General features: G+C 39.8%; 1 protein-coding gene across 1 annotated transcript in view; it reads right to left on the bottom strand.

Annotated features, from left to right (window-relative positions):
* Positions 1 to 14,600, bottom strand: part of RAPGEF2 (Rap guanine nucleotide exchange factor 2) — a 321,965-nt gene that overhangs the window by 62,465 nt on the left and 244,900 nt on the right. Inside the window, exon 8 of the mRNA XM_050945499.1 lies at positions 8,140 to 8,271. Within this exon, the coding sequence (XP_050801456.1) occupies positions 8,140 to 8,271 (132 nt within the window). The remainder of the gene's footprint in view (positions 1 to 8,139; positions 8,272 to 14,600) is intronic.

Genomic DNA, 14,600 nt, shown 5'->3' with positions numbered 1-14,600 from the left:
AAGAGGATTCAGTTTGACATTACAGGCATATTAAAATCTTTCAATTGATCTGTTTCCAGATTTGTGTCTTCATGAATGCGTTATGAAGTCAGGGGAGTGCCTGTGTGTATACATGAAGATGTGACATGGCAGTGGCAGGTTTTCCCATGTGTTGTAGGGGAAACACTTGGACTGGTCCCTATGAGTATGTCTGTACAGCAAAGAAAAACCCACAGCTGGCTTATGCCAGCCAACTTGGGCTCCCAGGGCTCAGGCTGCGGGGCTGTTTCACTGCTGTGTAGAATTTCGGGGTCAGGCTGGAGCCCGAGACCTGACCCCAGGCGTCTACACAGCAATGATACAGCCCCACAGCCTGAGCCCAAGTCAGCTGGCATAGGCCAGCCACAGGTTTTTCTTTGCTATGTAGACATACCCAGCAGTTTCTTTCTAAAATCTATTGATTTCTGTCAAGGCCTAAAAAATCCAGAAGGCACCATGCAGATATCATATAATATATGCTAGACTTCCAAGATGTTCATGTTCAAACTCCACAGAAGCAAATGAATTCTGTAAGCATGTTGTCCTCTCTGACTAAAGACCTGGGAAATTTGAAAAATAAATTAGCTTTCTAAATACATTAAAAGCAGGCTACAATTTGTTTCATAACAGAAACCTGGTTACAACCTAAACTGTTAAGTGAACAGTGCTTCTCCATAATCTAAGGTTTCTAGACAAAGCCATTTTAAAGATACGTCTTTCCAGAGAAAAGTAGAAGACTTTTCCAAAAGTGAAAAGTCCTTTCCCATCCACCACAAAACAGTTCCATATCTCAGGAAGCTCTGCCCAATGAACCTTAAATAAAAAAAGAAAAAATTCAGCTGTGATGCAATCATTCATGACAAATTTTAGAAAGAGAGGAAATCTGGGGTCTGGAGGACCTCCCAGATAAGTGGGAAGCAAGGAGGACATACAGGTAAACTCTCTTGTCCAGTTAACTAAGAAGCCATCATAAACCCAAGCATTTAGTTGGGGCACCTCCTCAATAGCTCTGCAGAAAGTGATTGGACTGTGATGCAAGCAGGCCCAAAAGGGGAAAGTTGATGCACGAAACAAGACTCTGAAATGATGAAAGACTTTCCCATTGAATAACTATTCCCCTGGATAAAGAATGGATTTGCTCAACAGTCAGCCTGGGGCACAGAAAGCTTTCACAGATGAGATGTTCTTCTTGGATACTTGGGAAAGAAGAGATGACTCCAGCAACAGGGCTTTGCACTTTGTTCAGTCTTGTTTGTTGAGAGAGACAACCATCACTGGGTTTTCTGCTCTCATAAAAGTGAGGTGGCCTTTTAAGAACTTCTCAAGGAACAGAAGGGTTAGCAGGATTGCCTGCAGCTCCAAGATAGCTTTGTACATCCTTAGTTCAAAGGAAGACCCTTGTCCCAAGCTTCAGGTGCGCCCTCATTCCAGGAGACTGGCAATAGCTAGATGAAAATCAAAAAGATCTTGAAGGGATGACCCTTTAGGGTGTGCTTTTTGAGCTCCACCAAGAGTTTCTCTTCTGGACCACCTGGTTGGAAAGCTACAATATCTAATGTATTACTATGAAGTTCACTCCACATATATCATCTAAACATGTATGTCATATGTGGATTATACAGTGTTGTAACCATGTTGGTACCAGCATATTACAGGGACAAGGTGGGTGAGGTAATATCTTTTACTGGACTAACTTCTGTTGGTGAGACAGAGAAGATCTCTATGTAAGCTTGAATAAAAGATATTACCATGCCCATTTTCTCTTTCTAGTATGTGAATTATGGCTATCAAAAAAATTTTTCTCCATGAATAGCTGAGGATAATGTGAATGATGCTGCAACACCATGAAGCTGACAGAAATCTAAATTTTCAGTCCACTCAATAAGTCATACTGACACAATTATGTAATCATTTAAGCAACTAATATCTGTTGTAGGAGTGAGTTTGTTTTTAGCTGTATTCTTACTTCAGAATCTAAAAGAACATGCTCCAGGAAGACTAGTCTTATCTCCAGCTATCTGACAATTTGCTTTTTTGAGGTAGCACAACATACTATTCACTAACACCAGGTGCATGTCACACTACAACGCTGACTGCCAAAGGCTGATCTGTTTTATTAAGGTCTGAAAGTGATAGTGTGTTTTGTACTTGTATACTACAGAAGCAGGGTTTGCAAAGAGATGGGTTACACTAGTTACCTTGACTTAATAGATTTTAAGACTTTTGGTTCTTTTTTTGAAGAGCATTTTTTGGTGGTGGAGTGCATTTCTTTTTTTCCTCTAATAATCATAATAGTAAGAAACAAGCTCGCATCTTGAAAACTACCAAGGGATGTGTGTATCCTGGGAGGGTCACAAAAAGGATGTAAGCAGTTTCCTTTGCTGTTCCAGACAATCTGGAGCAGACGCAAGAGGGCATGTCAAGCTAACAGGAAGCTGTGCAATCTGATTGCAGGATAAGGGAAAGAAAGGCTGCCAAGAGAAAGAATCTAAAAACAGTTATCCACCTTTTCAAAACAGGGGGAGGGGAGAAAACAACACAGCACCCTTATAGGTTCAAGTTTCTTGATTTCCAAACTTGGCTTGTCAGCTGGCAGCATAAACCACAGGTGTCGATAAAGGAAGCAGTTATTGCATGTGAGAAGCAGTAGTGACAGGCAGTTTTCCAAAGTCAGCACAAGACAGAAGTGGGTATTATGGTATGTATAGGCTCATGTGTGCGCCAAGAACAATCTCTTAACATCCAGTTTCCCCTCCCTCCCCAAAAAGTAACATTAAATAGTATGGCACTTTATAAACCTGCTTCCTGAACTAAGGTATAAAACAACATTAAGAAGTCTTATTCAAAGCACCTCAATGATCTCTATCTCAGACGGAGTCGGAGAAAAGATTACATATAATCATCCTGGCAAGTAATACTTGTCTTAAATGAATTTATCTTTCATGTGCAGCACTTGACATATCAATTTATTCATGACATTAATACTGAAACAGGAATATTCTAAGATCAATGCTGAAAGCATCTGATGATTCAGCTTCATGATTTATTCAAATTAAAAAGATCTACGAATCTATTTTCATTACAAACAGCAGCTCTTGAGGCCCCACCACCACCACCTTGTATTTGCTATGAAGCAAATACAGAGCTACAATTAACTGAGAAAATGTGTGACACCATACACTCAGATTTGCAGCAAAGGGTTAGTTAATAATTTACTTCACAATTAAACAAAAGGGAAACATTTTTATTGATTTTTATTACCCATTTGAAACAGAAGGCCTCTTTAACCCAACAATCTTGCTAAGACGTTCTTTACAGTATTATCTATTCTAGAAAATGTATACATGTCCATTTTAAAGACAAATACCATGATACGAGATCAAACCAGAGCAAACAATATTGATAACCTAATGCCCAGTATATGATCAAAACCAAGATACAGTAACAAAGTTTATGTAAGTATAAGTTTTAGTTTACAATATTTTGTTTTTAATAAAAAATGAGGGAGAGGATAAAAGTGAAGGTAATAGTCTGTACTTATGAGAGACTAATTGTGCTAGTGTCTCAGTTCTAACCAGTATTTTTCATGGATTATTGAGTCTGACTTGATTCAAATGAACTGCAGCTGCAAAAAAAAGAAAAGCAGTCTTCTAACTTGAATATGTATCCACTGCAGCAAGATGCCATGCTCATTTCCCTTACAGACTAAACTAGAGGTGAGAGATTAATGATTTATCCTCATCTGTGAACAGTCATAAAACATACCCTATTTCTATCCTGTAGAAAATAAATGATGTAAATGTTGTAGAACAGTGGTTTTCAATCTGTGGTCCATGGACCCCTGGGGAGCTGCAGTCTATGTCTATGATTTCCATGGAGTCCGCACCTCCATTTGAGCTTTTTAAGGGTCTGCACATGAATAAAGATTGAAAAACACTGGCATAGAATATCTATCTTGAAGATCTATGCATAAGAATGCACATCATTGTATCTGAGTGTATACACAGTTTTTTATTTGGAAAAAGCACAGCTTGAAGAGTATTTGCACAAAAATAAAAAATCATGGAGTAATATTCCATTTTATATTTTCAAGTTATCTGAATTCTTTATTATATAGTGATTATGGGTTATTAAAATAACAGTTTTGAAAATTTATCTCATTACAGGGTAGACTGAACAAGTTTGTACCAGGACATTTTTAAAAAATGCATAATTTTAAATCTTGTTTAAAAACAGGCACACATGAATAATTGCAGCTTTCAGGTTAAACAATTAAGACAATAAATTCCTTAAAATATAACGAATAATAATGCACCTGGAACTAGCAGATTAAAAGATTAATTTAAGAAAATGTATTTGAAATTTTCATTTGAGAAAAATCACATGGATTTATAGGTATAAAATCATTTGGAACTAAAAAAACATCAGCAACGAGTTATAAATTGCTGAAAAAAGGTAATTACAAGAGAAGTGCTGACACAGCACTAACTATAGCAATTCTCCATATCAGCATTTCAAAACTCAGAATCCCCAGAATGAATTATATTTTTGGCTATTCACAGACTGAAATTCACCCCTGCACAAGGCCTGGTGCTCACTTAAAAGCAAACTTCAGTGGGGCTTAAGCCTTGCATAGGCCCCTCTGCACCAGGGTAAATTTCAGTCCCTACTGCATGAGCTTTAATTTTTCTTTCCTGGTGGAAAAGATTTGACACACATGAATTTGATAGGAAGAGATACATTATTTGTAACAAGTGTCCACAAAATCAAAATGGCTTTAATGTCAATGATCACTTTCATAAATTACTACTTATTTAAGCACAGGCTATGGACCTCCCTTAGCATAACTAAACTAGCCTCTTAAGTGAGGCCTTTTAATAACTTCATTTACACTGATTGGCTTGTGCAGGATTCAGAATAATATTAAGTTTGTATGTGAAGGATTTTTAGATTGAATTTTTTCATGTTCTACAGTCTAAATAAAAGTAATCAGCCTCATTTACAACAGAACATTGAAAGAGTCCTGGCTGGGATCTGCAAAGGAGCCTAAAGAAATTAATTGCCAAAAGGCCACCCCTAACTCCCTATGGTTCATTTGAAACCCCAGCCAGAAGCTAAGTAAAGGTAATTCTATTACTGCAAACTTAACTTTAGCAGATAAGTTCCACGCACTGGAAAATAAACTACAGTACAAGCTCTGTTATCCGGCACTCAATTCAGCAGAAAGCTCAATTAACCAGCATTTCTGATATCTCTCAATACAAATCTTCAATCTAGTAACTGGGACTAGTACACTGCCCAGAACATTATGCAATTGCATATTCTGCACTCTACTTTTATGCAAAAGAGGCAGAAGACAAGTAAGCAAGCTGATATCAGGGATTTATTTTAAAAAGCAGCTCCCAGGGTGTGTAATAGGGTCATAATAGGCCCAATCTCCTACACCTACAATGATACTCATTGTTGATAATGATGACGCTGCGGCACTGCAAGATCTTGAAGTGCCTTCTGAATCATCAAAAAAAGGATTAAATTATGTTCAGTATAGTTTTAGTAAGAAGTGTATTTTTTAGTGATCTGGGTGTACGCCATGCACTGCCCATAGTGATATGTAGTGTCAGAAGAGAACCTACTGTATAGAAAACTTTACCTGTATACACCTAAGTGCTTCAAGAAACCAATCACTCTGCAGTGCAGAACTACTACTGGATTGGTGAGTATCTGTATATTATTGTATACTTTATTCATTTTATTGTATGCTAATTATTTGGGGGAAAATACTCTCAGTTAACCAGAATATTCAATTAACCAGCACCTGCTATTCCCCCAACATGCCAGATAACAGAGCTTTTATTGGGGGTAACTATTCCTTTGTAGCTTCTATGAACATGGGTTTTTGAATTCCATGAAGCTGAATGTGGGGGAAGATTTTTTGGACAAACCTTAAAAATCCAAAGGTCTTGTCTCCTCTTCATGACCATTAAAGAGCCATTGATACGGGTTTGCTTAAGGCTCTGCCAAAAGTTCGCTGCCATTGTTCAGTGGAGTACCTATGTCCTTGTATACCTAATTTAACCTGAAACTAGCTCACAGAGACAGATGCATTCCATTGCTATTATGTGAATAGAATTTGGAAGGCACTTTGGAATCTTTAGAATAAAAACGCACTTACACTGTGAGACAATGTATTAATTCCCCAATTCCACTCAGTATATTCCCAAATTCTGACCCAGAGGCACCAATCTCTTAGAGAGGCAAAAATTCTGATTTTGAAGGTAAATTCACTGTACTTGTCACACATTCCTAACTGTACAGTTACTTTAATAATTTTGTTAAAATAAGTCCTTATGATACTGTGATTACTGTATAAACTGAGCTGAGACCAAGACTTTAGCCAGTCTTCAATTACAAAGAGGTTCCAGGTTTATCCACCAAATCAGACGATCACTAAAATCTAAAGTAATTATATGTAACAATTGGTCAAGTTCAAAATAGCTGATTAAGGGCAGCCAATATCATCAACATGCACTCTGGAGAACACAATATCAAATACCAAGGCAACTAAAAATCTATGCTTCTGCATATATAGGTTTTCTCCCTTAATCTAAATTACTATTTTTTTCTAATCTACTCTCAACTACTATCTTACCTATGTAAACTTCTGATAATTTTGTAAGTGGCTTTATTGCTCCTATAGTAGGCAGCAAGTGGTTTATGAAAAACTAAAGTGTGAACAGTATTCCAAAATACTTTTAACAGTTAACTCCAATTAAAGTTAATTCATTTGTTTCAAATTCACTTATGCTTCCCTACATACACATTTAAAACTGTACATTTTCCTATTTATAGGTATAAACTCTGCCCTCCAATACTTGCCTGAAATTCCTTGAATTCAGTAGGAGTTGCACCATGTGTGCATCAGACAGAGTTTAGGAATAAGACTTGTTTTTGTTTTTATTTCAAATATTTATGTTATTTAGATTTAGACAAGAAGCACTCACCAAATGCTTTGAAAGCCTTTAGATAACTTTCACAATAAATCTTTGACTACTCAAATCACTCCAAAAATATAAAAAGATATCCCAGCAAAAATATAAAGAGATATCCCAGCAAATTTATGAAAAAAGAGGCCCCCACAAGAGGCATAACCATTTTAAAAATTCCTCCAACTCTTAACCTGCCACCTCCCCAAATACCTAGAAGAACAGATGAAATATGCAAAGTATTAAAATGAAGTTCTGATAGATTAGGGAGACTGCGAACAAAATGCACACTGTTGGCAACTCCCTCCCTTACACTAAACATGTTCCAGCTCAAGAAAACTCACTAATTTCAACTGTGGCAGTTTGGCATCAGGAGAGACACAGTCTCTCATAAACTAGGTCATAAAGCTTAAATTCTAAAATTTCAAAACTTCCAATCTAACATTGTGTGAAAACATTTCTCTCCAAAACTATAAATTACAAATAGAGTCAATCAAAGTTCATACAGAACACGTTGGCTTGTATTATGGTCATTTCTCTAGATTCTGCCAAGTGGCTCTGATAGTTACAAGTAAAAGTTAACACCAGGTCTATAAGGCAAAGTTTTATCAGCACAGTTATGTGAGATAGGAGTGTAGGGAAAAAACAAAAACAGCACTCCTAAACTATGTCTCCTCCCCACTCCCACCCCCCGCTCACCGCCCAATGTAGAGACACAATTATACCAGCGTATGCTGCATTTTCACTAAAGGGCTTTGCTGGTATAGCTATATCAGCACAGCCTTTGTAGTGAAGACTAGACCTAAGTATTACCTTCAAATAAATAGGAGAATGTGCATCAGATTCGTTAAGTTACCAATCATGAGTTACCTTTAAATGTTAGACTAGTATATGGATCAAAATCTCAAATTGCTCCATTTTCAAAAGAAAACGTACTTCCTTGTAAATAATTTGATTTTTCTTTTGTTTCACTAGATGAATATTGACAAAAAGCAATGAAATGTATATTCAACATTAGGTGCGCCAAAATACCTACATTACAGTTCATGTAATCACTTCTAGGCTGACATTTTGGAATTAAAATATTTATCTTAAGAAAACTGTTTGAGGAGCTGGTATTTATGAAATACTGTCTTACCTGGTAAATATCAGAAAGACTGCTGCTTCCAGAATCACTAGTGATGCTACATCCTGAGTGACTAGAGGTAACGTGGGTCACCTGTGGGTGGAGACTGTCAGTAAGATGCAGTTTTGTGAAATCTGCAGGAAGCTACAGATAGGGTAGAAAAAGCAGCATTACAATATGATTCAGGTATGCACTCCAAAACGCATTTAAATTGTTCAGGCCGCATTTTACTCCCTGCCAGGACCAAAAGCTGTACAAAACATATTAAGAAGGCCCTTGGAGTCTGAGGATATAGCTTGCAACTTTAAGATTTACAGTTAAATTTGCTAACAGTTCAACAAGTATCACAAGTGTTGGAGAAAAAAAATAAAAGACTTGCTTCAATGTAACAAGAGATACAAAGACCATATCTAAAAACAAACGCTGATGAACAAAATGCACTTCAATTCCAATGCTATGTTTAGATATAACTAAATTCCGTGAGAGCCTTTTGTCAGTTTAAACAGTAAGGGTTTCTTGAAGGATGGGATTAGGAATGACCGATGTTACACAGTAGTTCCTCACTTAACGTTGTAATTATGTTCCTGAAAAATGCAACTTTAAGCAAAACAATGTTAAGTGAATCCAATTTCCCCATAAGAATTAATGTAAACTGGGGGGGGGGGGCAGGGGTGTGGGTGTTAAGTTCCAGGGAAAAAATTGTTGCCAGACAAAAGATATTATATGCTGTTTGACTCTCAGTTGTGACTAGGGTAAGTGAACATCCTCAGGCCCCAGGGTGAGGGTGTGGGCCAACAACACCCCCTCTCCCCCAGACCAGCAGAGTCCTCCCCATGCAAGCTCTGAGGGTTTAGGCTCGATAGAGGAGCCAGGCAGAGCAGGCAAGCTGCAGCACATAGGAAGGGACACTGTGCTGCATCCTTCCCCAGCACCCAAGGGGGATGTCTCTACTGGCCTCTGAGCAGCAGATCACACAAATGGCTGCTCTAGATAAGTCACTGACCTCTCTCCCCCCAACTGGGGAGACCAGTCATCTCCTAAGGCAGTGGTTCTCAAACTTTTGTAGTGGTGACCCCTTTCATATAGCAAGTCTCTGAGTGAGACTCCCCTTATAAATTAAAAACACTTTTTTATATATTTAACACCATTATAAATGATGGAAGCAAACTGGGGTTTAGGGTGGAGGCTGACAGCTCGCGACCCTCCCATATAATAATCTCGTGACCCCCTGAGGGGTCCCAACCCCCAGTTTGAGGGAACCAATCTGCCGGGTTGCATGATATGCTCGGGACACATAACACAGAGGCACTGGGCCTCTAGATCCCTGCAGAGCTGGAGACATCCATAGGCTTCTGGGAGACCTTCCTCTCAGAGCGGCAGCTAATCCCGAGAGGAGCAGGTGAAAGGAGCAGCAGCAGCGATCTCATGAGAGGAGAAAGCAGCCCTGAGGCAGTCGGGTGGGGTGCAGGAGGGGCTCCAGGTTTGTGGGGGCTCAAGGCTAGGGATGAAGGGTTTGGGGTGCAGGAGGGGCTTCAGGTTTGGGGGGGCTCAGGGCTGGGGTGGGGGTTGGAGTGTGGGAGGAGCTCAGGGCTGGGGTGGAGGGTTGGGGTGTGGGAGGGGGGTCAGGGCTCTAGGCTGGGGATGAGGGGTTTGAGGCAGGCTGCCCTCAGTTGCTGCAGCGTCTGGGAGCCAGTCAGAGGCAAGAGCCGTGAGTGATGGGGCAGCTTGATGCTAGCGCAAGGGGTGTCTCTAGGTGCAGGAAGTCTGGCGGTGGATCAGCAGCTCGTTCTGCTACTGGGTGAGTAAAAAACCTGCCCTGGGCAGCAGGGGAGAGAGCCTGTAATCCACAGGTACCGACTTTTCAAACTGACAGGTGCTCAACCCTCAGCTCTGCCCCAGGCCCTGGCCCCACTCCACTCCTTCCCACAATGCCCCACCCCACCTCTTCCCACTCAGTTCCGCCCCCTACCTCCAGCACACCATGTCCTCACTCCTCCCCTTTCCCTTGGAGCCTCTCTGCATGACACAAAACAGCTGATTGCAGCTGGCAGGAGGCGTGGGAGGGGGTGGGAGGTGCTGATCTGTGGGGGGCGGGGAGTGGAGGACATTAGAACATTGTGCAACTTTAAATTAGCATGTTGTCTAATAGAACAGCGACTAAAACAAAATAACTTTAACCAGGACGACTTTAAGTGAGGAGTTACTGTAAACTTTTCAGCAGTAAAGCACTTTGAATATGGATTTTCTATACCTGTGTCACTGAAATCAATTATTATAGCACAAGTAAAACCTGCTTGACTCAACTATCAGTCACTCTTTAAACCATAAACTCAGACAACACACAGGAAATAAAGCAAAACTAATAATTTGCAGAGCTATAAAAATTATTCAGCAACCAAAGTAAGTGAACAATTTAAGCAACTGCAGAACCCTATTTGGTCACATTCCAATAAAAGAACAGGCATTGCTGTAATCACTTCAAACACCACTAAACTGATTAAAACCCTAGCAACTTAAACGGTTTACTCACCAAACAAGCCCTTATTCAACCCTAGCTGCCCTCCATTCCCTACATTTAAGGTCCATATTTTAATGTGGTTTCATGTGTGTAGCTCCCATGGAAATCAATGTAAATTGTGTATAAAAACTGATAGTTGATTAAAGGCCTTCATAAAGCAAAATAACAGCCAACCTAATTACAGTACAATCTGAAGAAATATTTGAATAGTTGTTCAGTCATATTACTGAAGAGCTAATATCCCAATCCTACCTAACCAAAAGCATAAAAGTCTATTCTCCATTTACACCATAATACATATTGCAGACAGGCAATTTAAATATTGCACTTTTTGTAAATATATACAGCCAGTAAATATTAAAATGACACTGGATATTTACACCATTTTGTGTGTTCAGCAAACTCTATTACAGCGGTTTTCAAACTTTTTTCTGGGGACCCAGTTGAAGAAAATTGTTGATGCCCATGGCCCAACGGAGCTGGGAATGAGAGGTTTGGGGTGTGGGACGGGGCTCTGGGCTTGGACAGGGGTTTGGGGTGCTGGAGGGGGTTAGGCGGCTGGGGCGCAGGAGGGGCTCCAGGTTTGTGGGGGCTCAGGGCTGGGGGTGAAGGGTTTGGGGTGCAGGAGGGGCTTCAGGTTTGGGGGGGCTCAGGGCTGGGGTGGGGGTTGGAGTGTGGGAGGGGCTCAGGGCTGGGGTGGAGGGTTGGGGTGTGGGAGGGGGGTCAGGGCTCTAGGCTGGGGATGAGGGGTTTGAGGTGCAAGAAGGGGTTCCAGGTTCGGGGGGCTCAGGGCTAGGGCAGCAGATTGGGGCACGGGCACAGACTTACCTCTAGCAGCTCTCAGTCAGTGGCGCAGCCAGGGAGCACCACAGACCGCACTGCACCCCGGAAGTGGCCAGCAGCAGGTCTGGCTCCTAGGCAGAGGTGCGCAAGCGGCTCTGCAGAACTCTTGCCCACAGGCACCGCCCCTCAGTTCGTATTGGTCAGTTCCCAGTAAATGGGAGTGCGGAGCCAGTGCTTGGGCAGTATGCAGAGCCCCGTGGCTCCCCTGCCTGGAAGCCGGACTGCTGTTGGCCACTTCTGGGGCACAGCGTAGTGTTGGAACAGGTAGGCACTAGCCTGCCTCAGCCAGGCACTAGCCTGCCTTAGCCAGGCAGCACCACCGACAGGACTTTTAACATCCTGGTCGGCAGTGCTGACCAGAGCAAGGGGACCCAGCACCTTACATGCTGCGACCCAGTACTGAATCACATCCTACAGATTGAAAAACACTGCTCTATTACATATTTCAAATCAGCAACAATTTTATTATGGGGGTATTGATATGAACTCTATAGTTGAAGTTGCATTGAGTTTTTCACTTATAATAAACAGGACTAAACTTCTGTTTCACAACTCAGTGTCTGATTTAAGTCTCCAAATTTGGCATATTAACTCTTCAGAAGGCAATTCAATTTACAATAATTCTTTTAAATAATATTTACTCACTTCTGCCACAAAAACATTTAAAAAACCAAAAATGATCTGTATTCAAATTTCCTTTGTATTGCTCACAATTCTTTGGAACTCTCTAGCTAGCCAATCACAATCTGCACAAACTCAGAACTTCTCACACAGTATCCTGATTGGAGCTATGTAAATAACTGATTTTTTGGTTTGCTGGCTGAAATGAAAATTCTGGAAAATATTTCAGATGAGCCCAAAACAAAAAATGGTTTTCAGTTATATACAACATTCTGTTTGATCTGAAATGAACTGTTTCATTTGAGGCATTTATACCTTTTTTTCTATTAAAAGTAAAGCTGTTGATTAATCACAACTAACTCATGCAATTAATTAACAAAATTAATCACGATTAAAAAATTTATCATGATGAACTGCAGATTTAATCACGCTGTTAAACAATAGAATATCAATTAAAATCAATGAAATATTTTTGGATGTTTTCCTACATTTTCAAATATATTGATTTCAATTACAACACAGAATACAAAGTGTAGGGTGCTCACTTTACATAATTTTTAATTACAAAGACTTGCACTGTAAAGATGATAAATAGTATTTTTCACTCCTCATACAAGTACTGTAGTGCAATCTCTTTATTGTGAAAGTGCAACTTAAAAAAGTAGATTTTTTTGTTACATACTACACTCAAACACAAAACAATGTAAAACTTTAGAGCCTACAAGTCCACTCAGTCCTACTTTTTCTTCAGCCAATCGCAAAGACAAACAAGCTTATTTACATTTACGGGACATAATGCTGGTAAATTATTATTTACCATGTCACCTGAAAGTGAGAACAGGCATTTGCATGGCATTTTTGTAGCGAACATTGCAAAGTATTTACGTGCCAGACGTGCTAAACATTCATATTTACCTTCATGCATCAGCCACCATTCCACAGGACATACTTCCATGCTGATGATGCTTGTTAAAAAAAAAAGTGTTAATTACATTTGTGACTCAACTCCATGGGGAATAATTGTATGTCTCCTGCTCTGTTTTACCTGTATTCTGCCATATATTTCATGTTACATCAGTCTCAGATGATGACCCAGCACATGTTCGTTTTAAGAACATTTTTACTGCAGATTTGACAAAATGCAATAAAAGGTACCAATGTCAGATTTCTAAAGATAGCTACAGCACTGGACTCAGGGTTTAAGAATCTGAAGTATGCCAATGCCAATGCCGAAACTACAAAACCCGGACCACTAAAAAAGAAAATCAACCTTCTGCTGGTGGCATCTGACTCAAATGATGAAAGTAACCACGTCGGTCCGCTCTGCTTTGATCATTATTGAGCAGAACCTGTCATCAGCTTGGATGCATGTCCTTTGGAATGGTGGTTGAAGCATGAAAGTACATATGAATCTTTAGCCCATATGGCATGTAAATATCTTGTAACGCTGGTTACAACAATGCCCTGTGAATCCTGTTCTCACTTTCAGGTGACATTGCAAACAAGAAACGGGCAGCATTATCTCCTGTAAATGTAAGCAAACTTGTTTGTCTGGGCGATTGGCTGAACAAGAAGTAGGACTGAGTGGGTTCGTATGCTCTAAAGTTTTACACTGTTTTATTTTTGAGTGCAGTTATATTTTGTACATATTTCTACTTTTGTAAGTCAACATTCATGATAAAGCGATTGCACTACAGTTTTGTATTGGGTGAACTGAAAAATACTACACCTCTACCCCGATATAACATGACCGGATATAACACAAATTCGGATATAGCATGGGGGCCGGGGCTGCACACTCCAGTGGATCAAAGCAAGTTCGATATAATGCGGTTTCGCCTATAATATGGTAAGATTTTTTGGCTCCCGAGGACAGTGCTATATCGGAGTAGAGGTGTATTTCTTTTGTTTTTTACAGTGCAAATATTTGTAATAAAAAATAAATATAAAGTGAGCACTGTACACTTTGTATTCTGTGTTGTAATTTAAATCAACATTTGAAAATGTAGACAACATCCAAAAATATTTAAATAAATGGCATTCTATTATTGTTCATCAGCGCGATTAATTACGATTATTTTTTAATCGTGCGATTAATTGCAATTTTTTAAATTGCTTGACAGCCCTAATTTAAAGTAAAATACATTTGAAAATGTCACTCACAACACCCTTAGAGAAGGTGGTGCTGCCTCCCTCACACCTTACAGCTACGTGTCTAGATTTCTTTGACACGAAGGAAATGCAGAGCACTCACATGTCCAATACAAGCTCTCAAAAATCTTAAGTAATACACCTTTGTGAGAGTTTATGTTATTTTTTAAAGTAATAACAGCTTATGCAACAATTGCTAATATATCCAAAATCCAGTAGATAATGCAAACCAGCACAGTCTGAACCTGAGTAAGCCAATCACCTTCTTTTTTCATAATGCCTTTTAGATAGCTTTGCTACTAGCTACAGAATTCCCTTCACCAGCATTAGTACAATTCTC

The sequence above is a fragment of the Gopherus flavomarginatus genome, chromosome 3 (genome assembly GCF_025201925.1).
Source record: "Gopherus flavomarginatus isolate rGopFla2 chromosome 3, rGopFla2.mat.asm, whole genome shotgun sequence".
Classification (NCBI taxonomy): domain Eukaryota; kingdom Metazoa; phylum Chordata; order Testudines; family Testudinidae; genus Gopherus; species Gopherus flavomarginatus.
Note: the sequence above shows the minus strand (reverse complement) of the source record. Positions and strands in the feature narration are given on the sequence as shown.